We start from the raw sequence: 14,230 nt of genomic DNA, 5'->3' as shown, positions 1-14,230 counted from the left end.
TATATATATATTCTAGTGGTCATTCTTCAGCTGCCCCGTGGGAGGAATGATTCCCTCCTTCTCGAGAATATCAAATGTCCTCTCAAAGGCCCCCCAAGTATCCTCGTATCCGGTCCACCCGAACTTCCTAGCTTTGCTCATGCTTGCAACACAGCCCCAATCACGACCGAGCACAAAAGTCAAAAAGTCCCAGGTAGCCTTATCCCAGGCAGCCTGATCAAGATTGTATTTGGTCTTGATTTTGTTCCATGCTTCACTGACATCCTTTCGTTGCGCCCATTTCTGGGGATCGATGGGAAGTCGAAGACTGGGAGACTGAGAGTTCACAGCATCGTCAGCGATTCCCATTGCTTTGGCATGCACAGATATAGGGTGGTTGTTCCCGAGTTCGGTATTGGTGGCCTCGTTCCTGAATTCATCGGTGGTAGCAGGGTCGAACATGTTTTCTGGGATTGTGCAGCCAAATCGCTCCGCGAGCAGTGGCCACATACTCTGGAAAGACTCGGTGTCTCCATTGGTGACATTGAAAATGTTGTTGCCGGCTCCAGGCGCAGTGGCAGCCCACAAGCAAAATTGAGCATGGAGTTCTGCAGAGGTCCAGCAGTTGTTGATGAAATAGTTCGATTTGTTGCCGGGATAAATCAACCGCGACCCGGGCAGAGCTTTGCTGACAGCAGCATATAATCCAAGAGCAGTAGCCTCATTCATGAAGTTATGCTTAGCGTACCCGATGACATCGTTAGGAAGGGTACAGATCCATTCCCAATTGCCTCGAGCGGCAGCTTCTTTCACGATATCCTGTTGGGTGTAGTAGAAGTTTGATGGCCATCTGTAGCCACCGAGACCGTCCTCCAATCGAGGATCGGATTCGACGAGAGGCTGCTTAGGCAATCCGAGATGGACACCATATTGCTTGAATCCACAAGTGAGAATTAGGCGCTTCAGTTTCTTTGCGGCACCGGTAATCTCAAGGGCTTTAATGAAGTTAGAGAGCAAGGCTCCATTCACACGAGCAGCCTCGTCATTGTCATCGCGCGCTAGGTAGGCACAGAAGTAGATATACTCTGCAGATACGCCGGCAAGACCCTTGGCCATCTCCTCTGCAGATGCTTGAAGGTCAAGACATGCATGCTCAGTTCGTGCATCCTGGATACCGGGCTGGCTTCGCGAAAGGGTGTAGATTTTAGTGTATGAGGGATCTTTCAGGAGATGGCGAACAATTGCATTTCCAGTGATTCCTACAGTCTTCACGTTAATGAAACCCTTCTTCGATCAAGATACCAAGTCAGCTTGATCAATGATTCACTTACCTGTAGCACCAGTAACAATAGCAGAAGGCATGATGGATAGAAGACACCTCAACTGTGATGTCAAAAAGAGATATTTCCCCAAGGAAGGAATGCTTGAAATAAATCCAACAGATAGTTTGTGATATCGAAATGACGTAACTGTTCGGGATCTCGATTTCTCAGCTGAGCTGGAAATGTGAAGTTTTGCAGTAGTTGGCCCCACGCCGGAATTAGACTCATGTAATTCCGGTAGCGCCCAAATCTTATTCCATGACGCCCTTTAGTTCTTTCGGGATTTGATGTATCGGGATCTTATTAATTTAGTCTTGGTTTGCGGGGAGCCTAGCAGTTCTCCAAAGCCTTTCTTGATGGCAGATACGCGTGTACCCCGCAGCACAACTGTATATAGACTGCATGGCTAGCTTAACACCGACTATGAGAGTAACAACCATTGCCAATCATGTCTCATATAAAACAGTATTAAAAAGAAAGCTCGATTTGTGCTCCTCTAACCATTTCCAAGATTCTCGTTCGCCTTCGGTTCCTGGAGGCCGCGTAAACCGAGATGCCCTTTTTCTCTTTGGGGGTATTACTATCCCAGGCAGCGCTCACAGCTTCACAATTCCAGGAATCTGTGGTTGCCAATGTCTAGTGAGATGAAATGTTTCAATTTCTCAGATAGATGCATACCTTGATCAACGTTGCTGTCTCCCATCTGGGTTGGGGAAAAGCATATAGCTCGCACAAGAGGATGAAACCAAAACAACCCGCTGAATAGAAGGGATTTTTGCCGCAAGCTCTAAAATTCTCAACGTAACTTTCACTCCCCAGGGAATTACAGCTTGAGAGCCACTGCTGAAGGTCAAACCCGATGCCTGGACTTGAGTTCTTATCTGATTGAATCATAAAGTTTCGTTACATACCAAGTGTATGATTCCATCCATGTTGTCAAACAGACGCTGGAGGACATTGCATTCCTCAGAAGAAGAAACAATCACAATCTGAAAAACCCGCTTTCCATATTTATCCTCAAAGTATGCATTCAGCCATCGTTTCGGGGCGCGAACTGTACCTCGCACAGTATATTCTAAAGCTAGCAGTTGATCAACCGCGTGAGATGCGATATAACCACTTGCGCGGGTCACTAGAGTCTGGCTTCATGGGGGTAACGCATGAGACGTCATCTTCAATGTTAATGTAGTGGCAAGGTTAAGAACCTAAGCGAGGAAGTATGCTTGACATGCAGCTCTGGAGATGTCACCTTAGTAAGTACATCAATTATTAATGATACGGAGATGTTGATTGGAATTAGCATTATATCTAAGGCCAAGGGCGTCGGGGTTAATTATCCGCTCAGAGTGAGCGATCCGGAATTAGAGCAGATTCCGTAATATTGAAGCCCAAGTCCCTACTTCTCCTCGCACCTAAAGGGAACATATATATGAAGACAAAAGAAAAACTTCCTCGAGTGGAACAAGAGACTCAGAACATTGAAAGTTGCCGTATGAAGGTTTGATGGATCAAAGAGATTCGCCTGGACCGCTCGCAATACTCAAAGTCATGCTTTCTGTTAATTCAGTCCCCATCTAAAAAAGTCTAGTTGATGGATTGAGAACATGAGTATGCATATATAGCCCTAGATTCCTTGCTGAATAGATAACAGCCGACGATCAATAGCATTGGAGCTGTTTTGTTAGATCATGTCCTCCATGGGCTATCCTGGTATCGAATCGTCTTAGCCCTAGGCCAGCCCTATCCACAATAAGCAGGCAATCTTAGCCTATATATTTCATTCGGCTTCCTTGACATCTCATACTCATCCATTTGAAGAGGGTTTGCTGAATCCCAGTAAATCCGCGAGGCATTGAGAACAATCTCTTATCAGCATCACAATAAACACCAAGTCTGCTGATGAGAATCAGTGTAGAACAGCCATTTCAATGAATAAAACTGACTACTTATTGTCTTGTGATTCGATCACTTCCCATTGGTTTTGTGCCGAAGTGTGCGCGTTCACTGACTTTCGGCCAACCACGTACTTAGTCCATCATTGGCCTGAAGTATCCCACTAGCAAAAATAGAGCGGGACAGCCGGATCTGCCTAATCGTTGGAATACCATCATTGACTTGTTCTAATGCTATCTATATTATTGTGTTGAATAACCAGGTATTCATCAAATGTGACAACGCATTATGATATCCATCTTAAGAATCGTCGCCAGACCGAGGCTGTGGGTAACAACAGCAGTGATTATCCTATTTTCATTCATGCTACGAGGCATCTACAAGACACAAGCCGATGATGAGGGTTTACCAGTCTTCCAACCTGAGATCCACGTATCACCATCTACTACGGTCTTCACACCTCCATTCCATACTCATGGCCGACACATCCAAGATTCTGACGGAAGGAAGGTAAAGTTAGCCAGTATCAACTGGTACGGAGCCAGCGACATCCATTTCGTCCCATCTGGATTGGATATACAGCATCGAGATGACATCGCACAGTTGATCCGAAGACTAGGCTTCAACAGTGTGCGACTCCCGTATGCCGATGAGATCGTGGACAAGAACCCAGTGATAAACACATCGCTGATCGCAAGCAACATGGATCTTCTCCAATTAGCCACGATCCCCGGCCAGCCAACGGCGTTGGATATCTACAACGCCGTAGTGGAAAGCCTCACAGCAGCGGGTCTGCTCGTCATTATAAACAACCATATTACACAGGCAACATGGTGTTGCGGTATCAACCTCTGCGACACAAGCTGGTCAAACGACTGGTTCGGCGGATCCCTATTCTGTCGCATCTCTCAAACCGAAGAGCAATGGATCCGAAACTGGGAAACGGTGATGCGACCGCTTGCAGGGAATCCACTCGTGCTAGGCGCGGACCTACGAAACGAGCCGCGAGGGCTGTGGGGTACGTTGGACTGGGAGGACTGGGCAAGCGCAGCAGAGAAAGCCTCTGAACGACTGCTGGACATCAACCCAGACTGGTTGATGATCGTGGAAGGAATCTCATCGGCGAACGATCTATCGCAGGTACGGGAAAGGCCAGTACACCTGAGTCGACCGGGCCGAGTAGTGTACTCGGCGCATGTGTATAAGTGGTCAGGCTGGGGCGATCTTTACCCCTATTCAGAGCGAACCTACCGAGAATTCGCAGCAGCGATGAACAAAAACTGGGCATACCTGCTCTCCGAACATATTGCGCCTGTGTGGGTTGGGGAGTTTGGAATGCCTGGTGAGCCATCAGCAGGTGACCAGAACTACTGGAGTCACCTGGTACAATTCCTAGGCGAGGTCGACGCCAGCTGGGGATATTGGGCGCTCAACGCGCGCAAACCAGATGGGGAATGGGAGAGCTATGGGTTGGTGGGGGATTCGTGGGATTGGCCGTCGGTACGGTGGGATTCACGACTGGATGATTTGCACGCGCTGGGTCTCAAAGTTAGTTTAAAGGAAGAAAGGACCGAAAAGGGAGAAGGGACCGGAAAGTGAAGATATGTACCTCAGGGTCGACCACGCCCATGCGATGCCTGGTGTCATTGGTGCTTGGGCGGTGATGGTGGAGAGACCAAAGCCCTCGTTGGCCAATGTTGAGCCCGCGATGGGCGCCAAGCTTTGAAGTATATACTTGCACGTTTTGTATCTACGCTCCTATACTTGTCTGTGTTGATATTGGTTAGGATGATCTCCTTTCATTTGGGGCATGTGCTTGCAATAGTTTGTAGGATCATTTTGGTACTTCGGCCTTAGCTCGCTGTATAGACCTGTGAACGCCCGTGTGACTTTCTTCTCTGCTTTTCCTCCGTCCCTTCTTTCACTGTCCGGACAAGCTTGAATCTACACTGCAAGATGCTGGTTTGGTTATCGCGCTGCCTGCCAGGGCTCAGCATTATCGCATTGATCTTAATGCTGGTATTTGCTTTCTCCGATCTCGTCAAATCGTCCCTATGGAAGAGTATCTTTCCCCCGTCCACCAAGCCTCCCTCAGAAGGACCGTGGAGTGGTCTGAATATGGCGCAAATCTTTTTTGTTGTCTACATTGTGTTTATCCATACCCAGATGTTTGCGTTCACCATTCGTCTTGGAGTTTCGCTCTTCAACATCACCAAGCAGACCCGACGGGCCATCAACAGACGTGCATTTGAGAATGATCCGGATTCTCCATTCGTAGCGGACTCTGGAAATTTTTTTGATCAGTCTTTGTCCAAAAACCTCAATGCAACCGAGATCGAGGTCGGCACACCAGAGCTGATCAACGCGATCATTCTTCCCAACTACTGCGAAGATCTTCACACGCTCGAGACAACATTGAAAGTATTAGCCAGTCACCCTAGGGCAATGTCGCAATATGATGTGAGTCAAACGGATTTTCATATTTCTCAACAGTCACTGATACGAACAGATCTACCTCGCAATGGAGCAAAAAGAGAATGTCGCAATGGAAAAAGCTGCTCAACTTATCTCATCGTTCGAAAAGTCCTTCTTGAACATCCAAGCCACCTTCCATCCTTCTGGTATACAAGGGGAGATTGCAGGAAAGAGCTCGAATGTGTCATTTGCTGCACGAAGGATCATCGAGGTCTACCGCACAGCTCTGCAGCTGGAGTCATGCAATGTCATGGTCACTGTTATGGATGGTGAGCAGCCCGTAACACCTCTGCGAAGCTCATGTTTAACTGTGATCTAGCTGATACCCACCTATCCCGCGACTACTTCACCGAAATTCGCCGACTACATTACTCTCACATCACTGAAGCAGACCGCTCAATCTACTGCTGCCCCATAATCTTCGACCGCAACTCGCACGAAAGCCCAATCCTCGTCCGATGCGCAGACCTACTCTGGGGCTTTGCAGGCCTGTCCACAATGTATCCATGCACGGTAATTGCCATCCCAACATCCGTCTACTCCCTCCCACTATCCCTGGTCGAAAAAGTCGGCGGCTGGGATAGCGACCCAACAGCAATCGGCGAAGACCTCCACATGCTCCTGAAATGCTACTTCGAAACTGCCGGCAATTTGATCTCTCGTGTGGTCTACATCCCAGCAAGCCAATGCAATGTCTCCAGTGATGCAGGGATTGGTTGGCGCCGAACAATCGACACCTGCATTGCCCGTTACCGCCAGGCATTGCGACACATGTGGGGAGCCCTTGATTCAGGCTTCGCTGCACGACGGTCCGTTGGATATCTACGATTCCACCAGCGCTGTCTATTCCTCAGACCTCGACATTTCGCCTTGCTCCATCTTCTGTGGGAAGCGCATTTCATGCCGTGCCATCTTACATTGCTCATGTTCTTCTCTGTCTTCTACACACTGTGGAACCCCGTCTCATCTCTCCACCCTACACTAGCATGGGCATTCTCATTTACTAATACCCTGCGCACGCTGGGATTTGTCGGCATGAATGTCTGCCTAGCACTGTATGAGCGATGGCATGCAGTCTGCTTGGACAGTCGAATGAAGGATATGCGCGAGGCTAACCTGCCCGATACTGGCTTTTCTCGGCGTGTCTGGTATCATCCACAGTGTCTCCTTGAGCGAGTTTGCTTCCCTATCTCGGGTACTTTGTACGGTGCTGTGCCTACTATCCATGCTGTGTTCTCGCACTTCTGGACTGATCGGTTGGTGTACCGTGTTAGCAAGAAGCCAACTTTCAGTGAGGAATTGGGGGCTTTTTGATCTGTTTCACTATGCTATGTTAGATATGACTGTTAATACTAATGTTTGAAGTGTGTTGTTCGCATAGACCTACTAAATCGGAGATCGGAGTGGGGTTGTTGCATCACTGACTGACCCCACGGTCTCCAACTTGTTGGGGTAACTGATAACTTACTTGACATCACCCTCCTACTTCAATATCTCTTTTCTTTTTTATTCTTCATTCACTCAATTGACTTAGTAGACTAAACAGACATAACATGGCTCCTAATCCGCGCGTTTCCGTCATCCAATGGCAAATCAAAGTGAGTTGGAAATGGCGTGCCAGTATTCAGACACTGTGGAAAACATATTGACTCTCAATATTGCAGCCATTGGACCCTGAATACAACCATGCCAAAGCCTGCGAATACATCCGCCAAGCAGCCAACCAGAAAGCCGAGCTTGTCGTCCTACCAGAGTAATGCTAGCATCATTACCAACATTAAACCCCCACCCAAACTAACAATAACCCAGATACCACCTAAGCGGCTGGGTCCCAAACGAGCCCCTTTGGTCAACCCAAGCAGATTCCTCCCCAGAATATCTCTTAAAATACCGCGCCCTAGCAAACGAACTAGGAATAAGCCTAGTGCCAGGAACAATCATCGAGAAATATGCCAGTGAAAACAACACAACCCTATTCTACAACACTGCCTACTTCATCTCAAAGGACGGCTCAATCCTCTCATCCTACCGCAAAAAGAATATCTGGCACCCAGAACGACCACATCTAACCTCCTCAGCACATGAGCGGCACGTCGCCTTCGACACGCCTGTTGGGCGTGTTGGTATGCTCATTTGTTGGGATCTTGCGTTCCCCGAGGCATTTAGGGAGTTGATTGCTGATGGGGCAAAAATTGTTATTATTCCTACTTTCTGTATGTCTTTTTTCTTTCCTCCCTTTGTCTTATTTGTCTTTTGTTCTATACGGATCTATATGCTAACAATAGCCAGGGACACCCCACGACGCATCACCCGAAGCCCGCAAGTCTAATCCAGATTGCGAAGCCCTCTTCCTCGAAACTACGATTACAGCACGTTGTTTCGAGAATACCTGTGCGGTTATCTTTGCTAATGCAGCTGGTGCTGAAAAGGATTTCCTTGGATTGTCGCAGATAACACTTCCTATTACTGGACCTGTTGGGAAGATGGGGGCTGAAGAGGGTATTCTGGTTAGAGAGTTGGATGTTGGGGTTGTTGATGCTGCTGAGGCGAATTACAAGGTTCGGAAGGATCTTAAGAGGGAGGATTGGTATTATTCTTATAGGCATTCTGTTAAGGAGTAAAGGAGTGAATGTGAATGTGAAAGTACAGGGATGGGATGAGAGTTGGGGTAGATGCATGACATACAGGAACGCTAAGCTTAATGGGACTTGGAGATATACCACACTGCCAAGATCAGTCGAAACTACGAGCATCTACTTGATTCATATTTCAAAAGATATAGAGGGAACGTCTGGATTCTAAAGCTAAGTCATAAAGCAGAGACAATCATTAATTGATACAGTCGTCATCTGAAAATTCATGAAAGTCGAATACAGACAAGACCAAATGAGAAAGGAAAACGGTATAGAGCTCTCAAATTGGGGGTAAAAGGCGAAGAGAAAATGACACAGCGGACATAGGAAAAGAAAGCAACAAACCAAACCCCCTGTATTGCCAGATCAGACAAATCCCAGCCCCGAGGAAATCACCGAGTCGGTAATATCTGAAGCCTGAGCCAGGCCAGCAATACAAATCGCTATTCTGGGACAGACAGGACGAAGCAAGGTACGAGTATAGTTCGAGATATTCACGGCATGAAATCCACAGACAGCCCAACTCCGCCAACGCGATAGCTCAATCATACAGTCGGCCGATGAAAATGGAATGGAATAAAATCAGTTCTTTTCTTCCTGGATGTAGACCACACTTTACTGGACTTGGCTGACGATCTCGCTGGCGCGACCCAGGCTCTCCACCATTTGTTGGCATTCCTTTCGTCGGCGGACTGTGTAGTCGCTCTCCTTGAGTAGCTCGTCGAGCTCGTTGTTGCGGTACATGTTCTCCAGGAGTTCGCGTTGCATTTCGTCCTTGGTGAACTGGACAAGAGTGTACATGACAGCCTTGGGAACCATGTCAATCATGGTGCGCTTGACAATGTTGAAGTAAGAGGTGATGAGCAGCTCTGTGTGGGTGTTAGTGATCGGTCTTTGAATACTGCTGAGATAAACTTACTGATGACTTCAACCTCGGTGGCTTCACGCTCAGACAAGCTGGCGGAAGCCTTGAGGGTCGGGGGAGGAGCCTCCATGAGAGCCATCTTCTTCTTGTTCTTGGAAGCCCAGAAGCTGCCAAAGAAGCCACTGCCGTTTTGGGCTTCACCGGTGGTATCCAAAGAGGGACTCTGAGCACGGCCTGGCAGAGGCTTGCCAGTCTTGGGGTCGACCTGGGTAGGCTTGGAAGCCTGCTGGCGCTCATTGACGAGGGTCATGGCGCGGTGACCATTGAGGAAGTCAGGGTGGCCAGTGTTGACGTAGGTGGCCTCCATGTTGATCAAGTCCTTGACCAGCTTATTAGTGGGCTCCATGCACTTCTTGAAAAAGGCGATAACGACAGCGTGGAATTTCTCTTTCAGCATAGGATAGCGACGGAACAGCTGCTTGGTAAGGAGCTGACTCAAGATGCGGACCAACTCGTCGAAGACCAGGGAGATACACTTCAAGCTGGGCTCTTCCAGACGCTTGATCTGCTGCTTGACAATCAGTTCGAAAGCGGTGGTGCCGACGAAAAGTGCCGGGGAGGAACCAGAAGAGTTGTAAAGGATGGTGCGGATGTCAATGTCCTTGACAATGTCGAAGGGGTCAACGGCCTTGATACCATTGGAGTAAAGCTCGTGGAACACGAAACTGATACGAGCACCACCTGACAGCTCAATGCTGGAAAGCTCTGTGTTGTTACCCTCCAATACTGTGCGGTATTCGTTGCTGAATTCCGTAATGATGTTCAGGATAATGTTGGCGCTGTTGCCGAGCATAGAATCACCGAGTTGTCCAAGTTCCGTGGTATACTTCTGGAGAGAGGAGGAAATGCGGGCCTTGATATCGGGTAGGGTTTGCTTGATGTGCATCATAAGAATCTAAAAGGTATCTGTTAGCTCATCGGTCCTCATCGCGATTGAACCAGACATACCAAGTTGAGCTTGCGGGCCAAGTATGGCGTACCGCAATAAGAAGCCTTATTCCGGTAAGCCTTGTGGTTCTCGAAGAAGTTCTTCTCGTTCTCCAAAGCAGCAGCAATGAGCTTCTTATTCTCAATGTCACGCTGGCCACGGTTGACCACAGGAACGTAACCCAAGCGCAAGGGGATAATTCGTCCAGCGAGAATATCCACCACATCAGTTCCCTCGTCCATCAAATCAACTTTACTCAACACACCAATAGTGCGCTGACCCTCCGGATCCACCTCGCGCGCCAGCTTGAGACCATCGGAGTTGGCAAGATCCTGGTTGGCCGAGGTAACGGCCAAGATGATTGCGTTGGGCTTGCTGATGTACTTGAGCACCATCTCACGGATCTGGCGCTCAATATCCTTCGGCTGGTCACCAACAGGGACCTTAGTCAAACCGGGCAAATCGACGAGGGTCAGGGTGAGGACGTTGGGCGAGTAGATGCGCAGGTTGATGGGAGCGGGCGAGATACCGGCGTTCTTGCCCACCTTGGTTTCCGTTTCGCGAACAATCTCCTCACGAATCTTGTTGAAGTCGTAGAACTTCTGGCCCTGAATGTGCAGGAACTCACCGTATTCGTCCACGTTGGACTCGGAGTCCGTTGTCTCCAACTTCTTGTCGCCATTTGACTGAGCGCTGGGGGTCTTGTTGATGAGCTGCAGGATGAGAGGTCTCCTAGTAACGATTCCGGAACCACGAGGCAGGCTATATCGTGAATTTTATGGTTAGCAATTGGTGACACCGTTGTGCATACCCCGCCACCGGGTGTGTTGACGGGGCCGCGCAAGCTCCACGAAATAGACCACGTACAAATCCCGGCCGACGATATTCTCTAGCACCGAACTCTTTCCGCTGGACTGCGATCCGACGACGACAATCTGGGGCAAATCGATCGGGTTGTGGACCTAGTGCATGTGGTGTCAGCGCACGAGACACCCCTAGAGCCACAATTGGCATAAAGTTTTCGAGGTGGAATACTTACTCCGACTGTGGAGAAGACATCCTGCAGCTTGTTGACAAGTGAAATCAAGCTGGGGTCATTGACGTTTATGCTGCGCACACGGAGATTAGCTTGACCGCATCGGAGAGGGAACAGGGGGTCGCACGAGTAGCCGGTCGTGGGGCTTGCCATGGCTGGCGAGATCAGTGTAGAAACTGCTTTCTAGACAAAAACTTGGAAATAAGAAAGAGAGAAGCGAAAGCGAGCGAAGTTGAGTGTAGCGGAGCAAGTAGGGAGATTGTTTGGTTGGACTCGAAGGCGGTGATGTAGTGGCGGCCAGAGCGGTCTCCCTTAGGCTGCAGTGATCTGCAGTGTATCTACCTGAGTGCTATACGAGTTTTACCGTTAAAGGTTATTTGACTGATGCCTAGTCATGTGCACTTTGATGTAGAAGCAATGTAGAAAACACGCGAGTTGGACACAATAACTACAGGGGAATGTGCTCGACAAACATCTAAAAATCGGAAAATACATGCTAGGCTAAGATGGCACTTTCACTCGTCCGAGACCGACGCAAATCGCTCTGTCATGGACTGGAGGATCTGCTCGTACTTGGCGGAGATCTCCTTCTCGTCGTGGGGGACCTCGAACTTCATGCTGCGCAGGGCATTCTGGAGGTCGGCAGTGGCATCGCGGACCTTGCTCCAGTTCTGACCCTGGGCGACGGCTTTCTGGGCTTCGTTGTGGTAGCCCATGAAGGCCTTCATCATATACTCGGTCTTCCACAGGGGGCAGAACTGATCGTAGTCAGAGTATCCGTTCTGCTGCAAGAAGTCGTCCTTAACCATGCTGGCCACGTCCAGCGTAATCTTATCAGAGTCACCTAGGGCAGCCTTTCCGACCAACTGGACGACCTGGTCCAGCTCCTCGGACTTGGCCAGCAACTCACGGATGCCGTCACGCAAGCGAGGGAACTCGGGGTGGTCCTTCTCGTAGTACTTATCCAAGACGGTGTTATACTTGCTGTAAGAGATCGAGGTGTTGACGGAGGGGAAGTGCTTGCGCTGGGCGAGCTTCTTATCAAGACCCCAGAAGACCTGGACAATACCAAGGGTACTGCTAGTGACAGGATCGGAGAAATCACCACCGGGCGGGGAGACAGCACCGACAATGCTGACACTGCCCTCACGCTCGGGGCTACCCAGGGCACTGCTCTTTCCAGCACGCTCGTAGAAAGAGGCCAGCTTGGCACCGAGATAGGCGGGGAAACCCTGGTCAGCAGGCATTTCACCCAGACGACCAGAAATCTCACGCAAAGCCTCAGCCCATCGGGAACTGGAGTCCGCCATCATTGCCACGTTCTTGCCCTGGTCACGGAAGTATTCGGCGATGGTGATACCGGTATAAATGGAGGCCTCACGGGCAGCGACGGGCATGTTGGAGGTGTTGGCGATCAGGCAGGTACGCTTCATAATAGGCTCCTTACGGCCGTCGATATCAATGGAAAGCTATGCGTGGTTAGCCAGCACTCACTGAACGGTCACGGGGAACACCTACTTCGGGGAAGTCCATCAAGACTTCAGCCATCTCGTTACCACGCTCACCACAACCAACGTAGACGATGATATCACTGTTGGAGAACTTGGACACAGACTGGGAAATGACGGTCTTTCCACAACCGAAAGCACCAGGAATACAGACGGTACCACCCTGGACACTGGGGAAGAGAGCATCCAGCACTCTCTGGCCGACGATGAAGGGCGCATCGGCGGACAGCTTGTCGCTAACGGGGCGGGGAACACGAACGGGCCAGGTCTGCATCATGCCGTATTCGGTCTTCTTGCCATCGAACTCGACCTCGAGTAGCTTCTCCTCAACGGTGTAGCTGCCTGCGGGGGCAATGCGGGTAATCGTACCCCGTGCACGAGGAGGCAGCAGGATCTTGTGGTCGTTGACCAGACTGTTCTCGAACACGGAACCCCAGATATCTCCACCGGTGATGTGGTCGCCAACCTTGAAGGTGGTAGGCTTGTAGTCCCACTTCCTCTCGCGGTCCAATGCGTTCACGGAGATACCACGGGGAATGTAGATACCCTTAGACTGGTCGGAGATGGCCTTGAGGGGTCGCTGGATACCGTCGTAGATTGTTTCCATCAAGCCGGGGCCGAGCTCGACAGACAAGGGCTTTCCTGTCCTTGTAACGGGGTCGCCGACGGTCAAACCATCTAGTATGCACGCATCGCATCGGTCAGTATAGCTCGGGGAGTTCGATGACGAAGCAACGGAAGGACTCTACCTGTCTCTTCGTAAACCTGAATGGTGGCCTTGTCGCCTTCAATCCGAATAACTTCACCAACAAGCAAGTCATGACCAACACGACACTAAGCACTTATCAACATCGAAATAGTCGGGGAGCTGGGGAGCTGGAACCGGGGAGGGCAACATACCAACTCGTACATAGCACAACCGATCATATGCTCGGCCACCACAACGGGTCCGGAGACCGAAAACACCGAACCTTGCTCTTCTGTCTGATCAGCCATGGTGGAGGAAGCCTGTGGTGGAGGTGTAGAGGATGAGGTGGAGGTTGAGGAGGGCGAGTCTGGAAGCGGTGGCAGCTCGGCGGGCGGTGATGGCAGTGTCAACGTATTCTCTCTGAGTATCAGATCCAGAAATGACGACCGCGCTCTAAGTCGAGGACGTCCCAATCCCAGCATTCGCTTTGAGGTGTTTATGGGGTGAGATTATACTTCCCCTGGTCGTGGAGTCCCCTGAGGTCTTCATCCAATCCTTGTCCTCCCCGGACGAGCCGATCGTGCCCAGCTTCTACACTTGGACCTCAACCTGCCTGGTACTTCTGTGGTGGCCAGATGGTTTGCTGTAAATTCTACTTTGTTCCATGAGCTTTGCACCTTCTTGAAACAACTATGCACTTGGGATTTGTGAGTGCGAATAGCTGCCCACCTAGCACATCCACGATGCAGTCCGATTCTTTATTTGTCATACATCGTTCTATTGCTTGAATAACGTTATATCGAGTGTTTTATTGCATGATGTTCTACAGTAATAACCCCCAGA

At 49.8% G+C, this 14,230-nt stretch overlaps 6 protein-coding genes across 6 annotated transcripts; 3 read left to right on the top strand and 3 right to left on the bottom strand.

Annotated features, from left to right (window-relative positions):
* Positions 1-12: 12 nt before the first annotated feature.
* Positions 13-1,341, bottom strand: N7508_002613 (SDR family oxidoreductase; the record flags this gene model as incomplete). Its single annotated transcript, XM_058460679.1, has 2 exons — positions 13-1,238; positions 1,311-1,341. 2 exons carry the CDS (start codon positions 1,339-1,341, stop codon positions 13-15), a joined length of 1,257 nt encoding a protein of 418 aa, XP_058324211.1.
* Positions 1,342-3,557: 2,216 nt separating this feature from the next.
* On the top strand, positions 3,558-4,793 carry N7508_002612 (cellulase family protein; the record flags this gene model as incomplete). The annotated part of the gene is made up of 1 exon (XM_058460678.1): positions 3,558-4,793. One exon carries the CDS (start codon positions 3,558-3,560, stop codon positions 4,791-4,793), a length of 1,236 nt encoding a protein of 411 aa, XP_058324210.1.
* A 414-nt stretch (positions 4,794-5,207) lies between these two features.
* On the top strand, positions 5,208-6,983 carry N7508_002611 (glycosyltransferase family 2 protein; the record flags this gene model as incomplete). The annotated part of the gene is made up of 3 exons (XM_058460677.1): positions 5,208-5,654; positions 5,704-5,938; positions 5,989-6,983. The coding sequence occupies 3 exons, from the start codon at positions 5,208-5,210 to the stop codon at positions 6,981-6,983; spliced, it is 1,677 nt and encodes a 558-aa protein (XP_058324209.1).
* A 239-nt stretch (positions 6,984-7,222) lies between these two features.
* Positions 7,223-8,290, top strand: N7508_002610 (carbon-nitrogen hydrolase family protein; the record flags this gene model as incomplete). The annotated part of the gene is made up of 4 exons (XM_058460676.1): positions 7,223-7,267; positions 7,334-7,422; positions 7,479-7,882; positions 7,959-8,290. The coding sequence occupies 4 exons, from the start codon at positions 7,223-7,225 to the stop codon at positions 8,288-8,290; spliced, it is 870 nt and encodes a 289-aa protein (XP_058324208.1).
* A 627-nt stretch (positions 8,291-8,917) lies between these two features.
* Positions 8,918-11,344, bottom strand: N7508_002609 (dynamin-like GTPase vpsA; the record flags this gene model as incomplete). Its single annotated transcript, XM_058460675.1, has 5 exons — positions 8,918-9,171; positions 9,222-10,122; positions 10,176-10,917; positions 11,023-11,117; positions 11,195-11,344. The coding sequence occupies 5 exons, from the start codon at positions 11,342-11,344 to the stop codon at positions 8,918-8,920; spliced, it is 2,142 nt and encodes a 713-aa protein (XP_058324207.1).
* Positions 11,345-11,706: 362 nt separating this feature from the next.
* Positions 11,707-13,930, bottom strand: N7508_002608 (H(+)-transporting V1 sector ATPase subunit A; the record flags this gene model as incomplete). Its single annotated transcript, XM_058460674.1, has 4 exons — positions 13,600-13,930; positions 13,449-13,533; positions 12,686-13,377; positions 11,707-12,660 (listed from the first exon to the last, which is right to left on the bottom strand). The coding sequence occupies exons 1-4, from the start codon at positions 13,867-13,869 to the stop codon at positions 11,707-11,709; spliced, it is 2,001 nt and encodes a 666-aa protein (XP_058324206.1). The 5' UTR covers positions 13,870-13,930.
* Between the last annotated feature and the right edge of the window lie 300 nt (positions 13,931-14,230).

This window comes from Penicillium antarcticum (assembly GCF_028974205.1).
Source record: "Penicillium antarcticum strain IBT 31339 chromosome Unknown utg000002l_segment0_segment0, whole genome shotgun sequence".
Classification (NCBI taxonomy): Eukaryota; Fungi; Ascomycota; class Eurotiomycetes; order Eurotiales; family Aspergillaceae; genus Penicillium; species Penicillium antarcticum.
The sequence above is the reverse complement of the archived record's forward strand: the minus strand, read 5'-3'. Positions and strand labels throughout refer to the sequence as shown.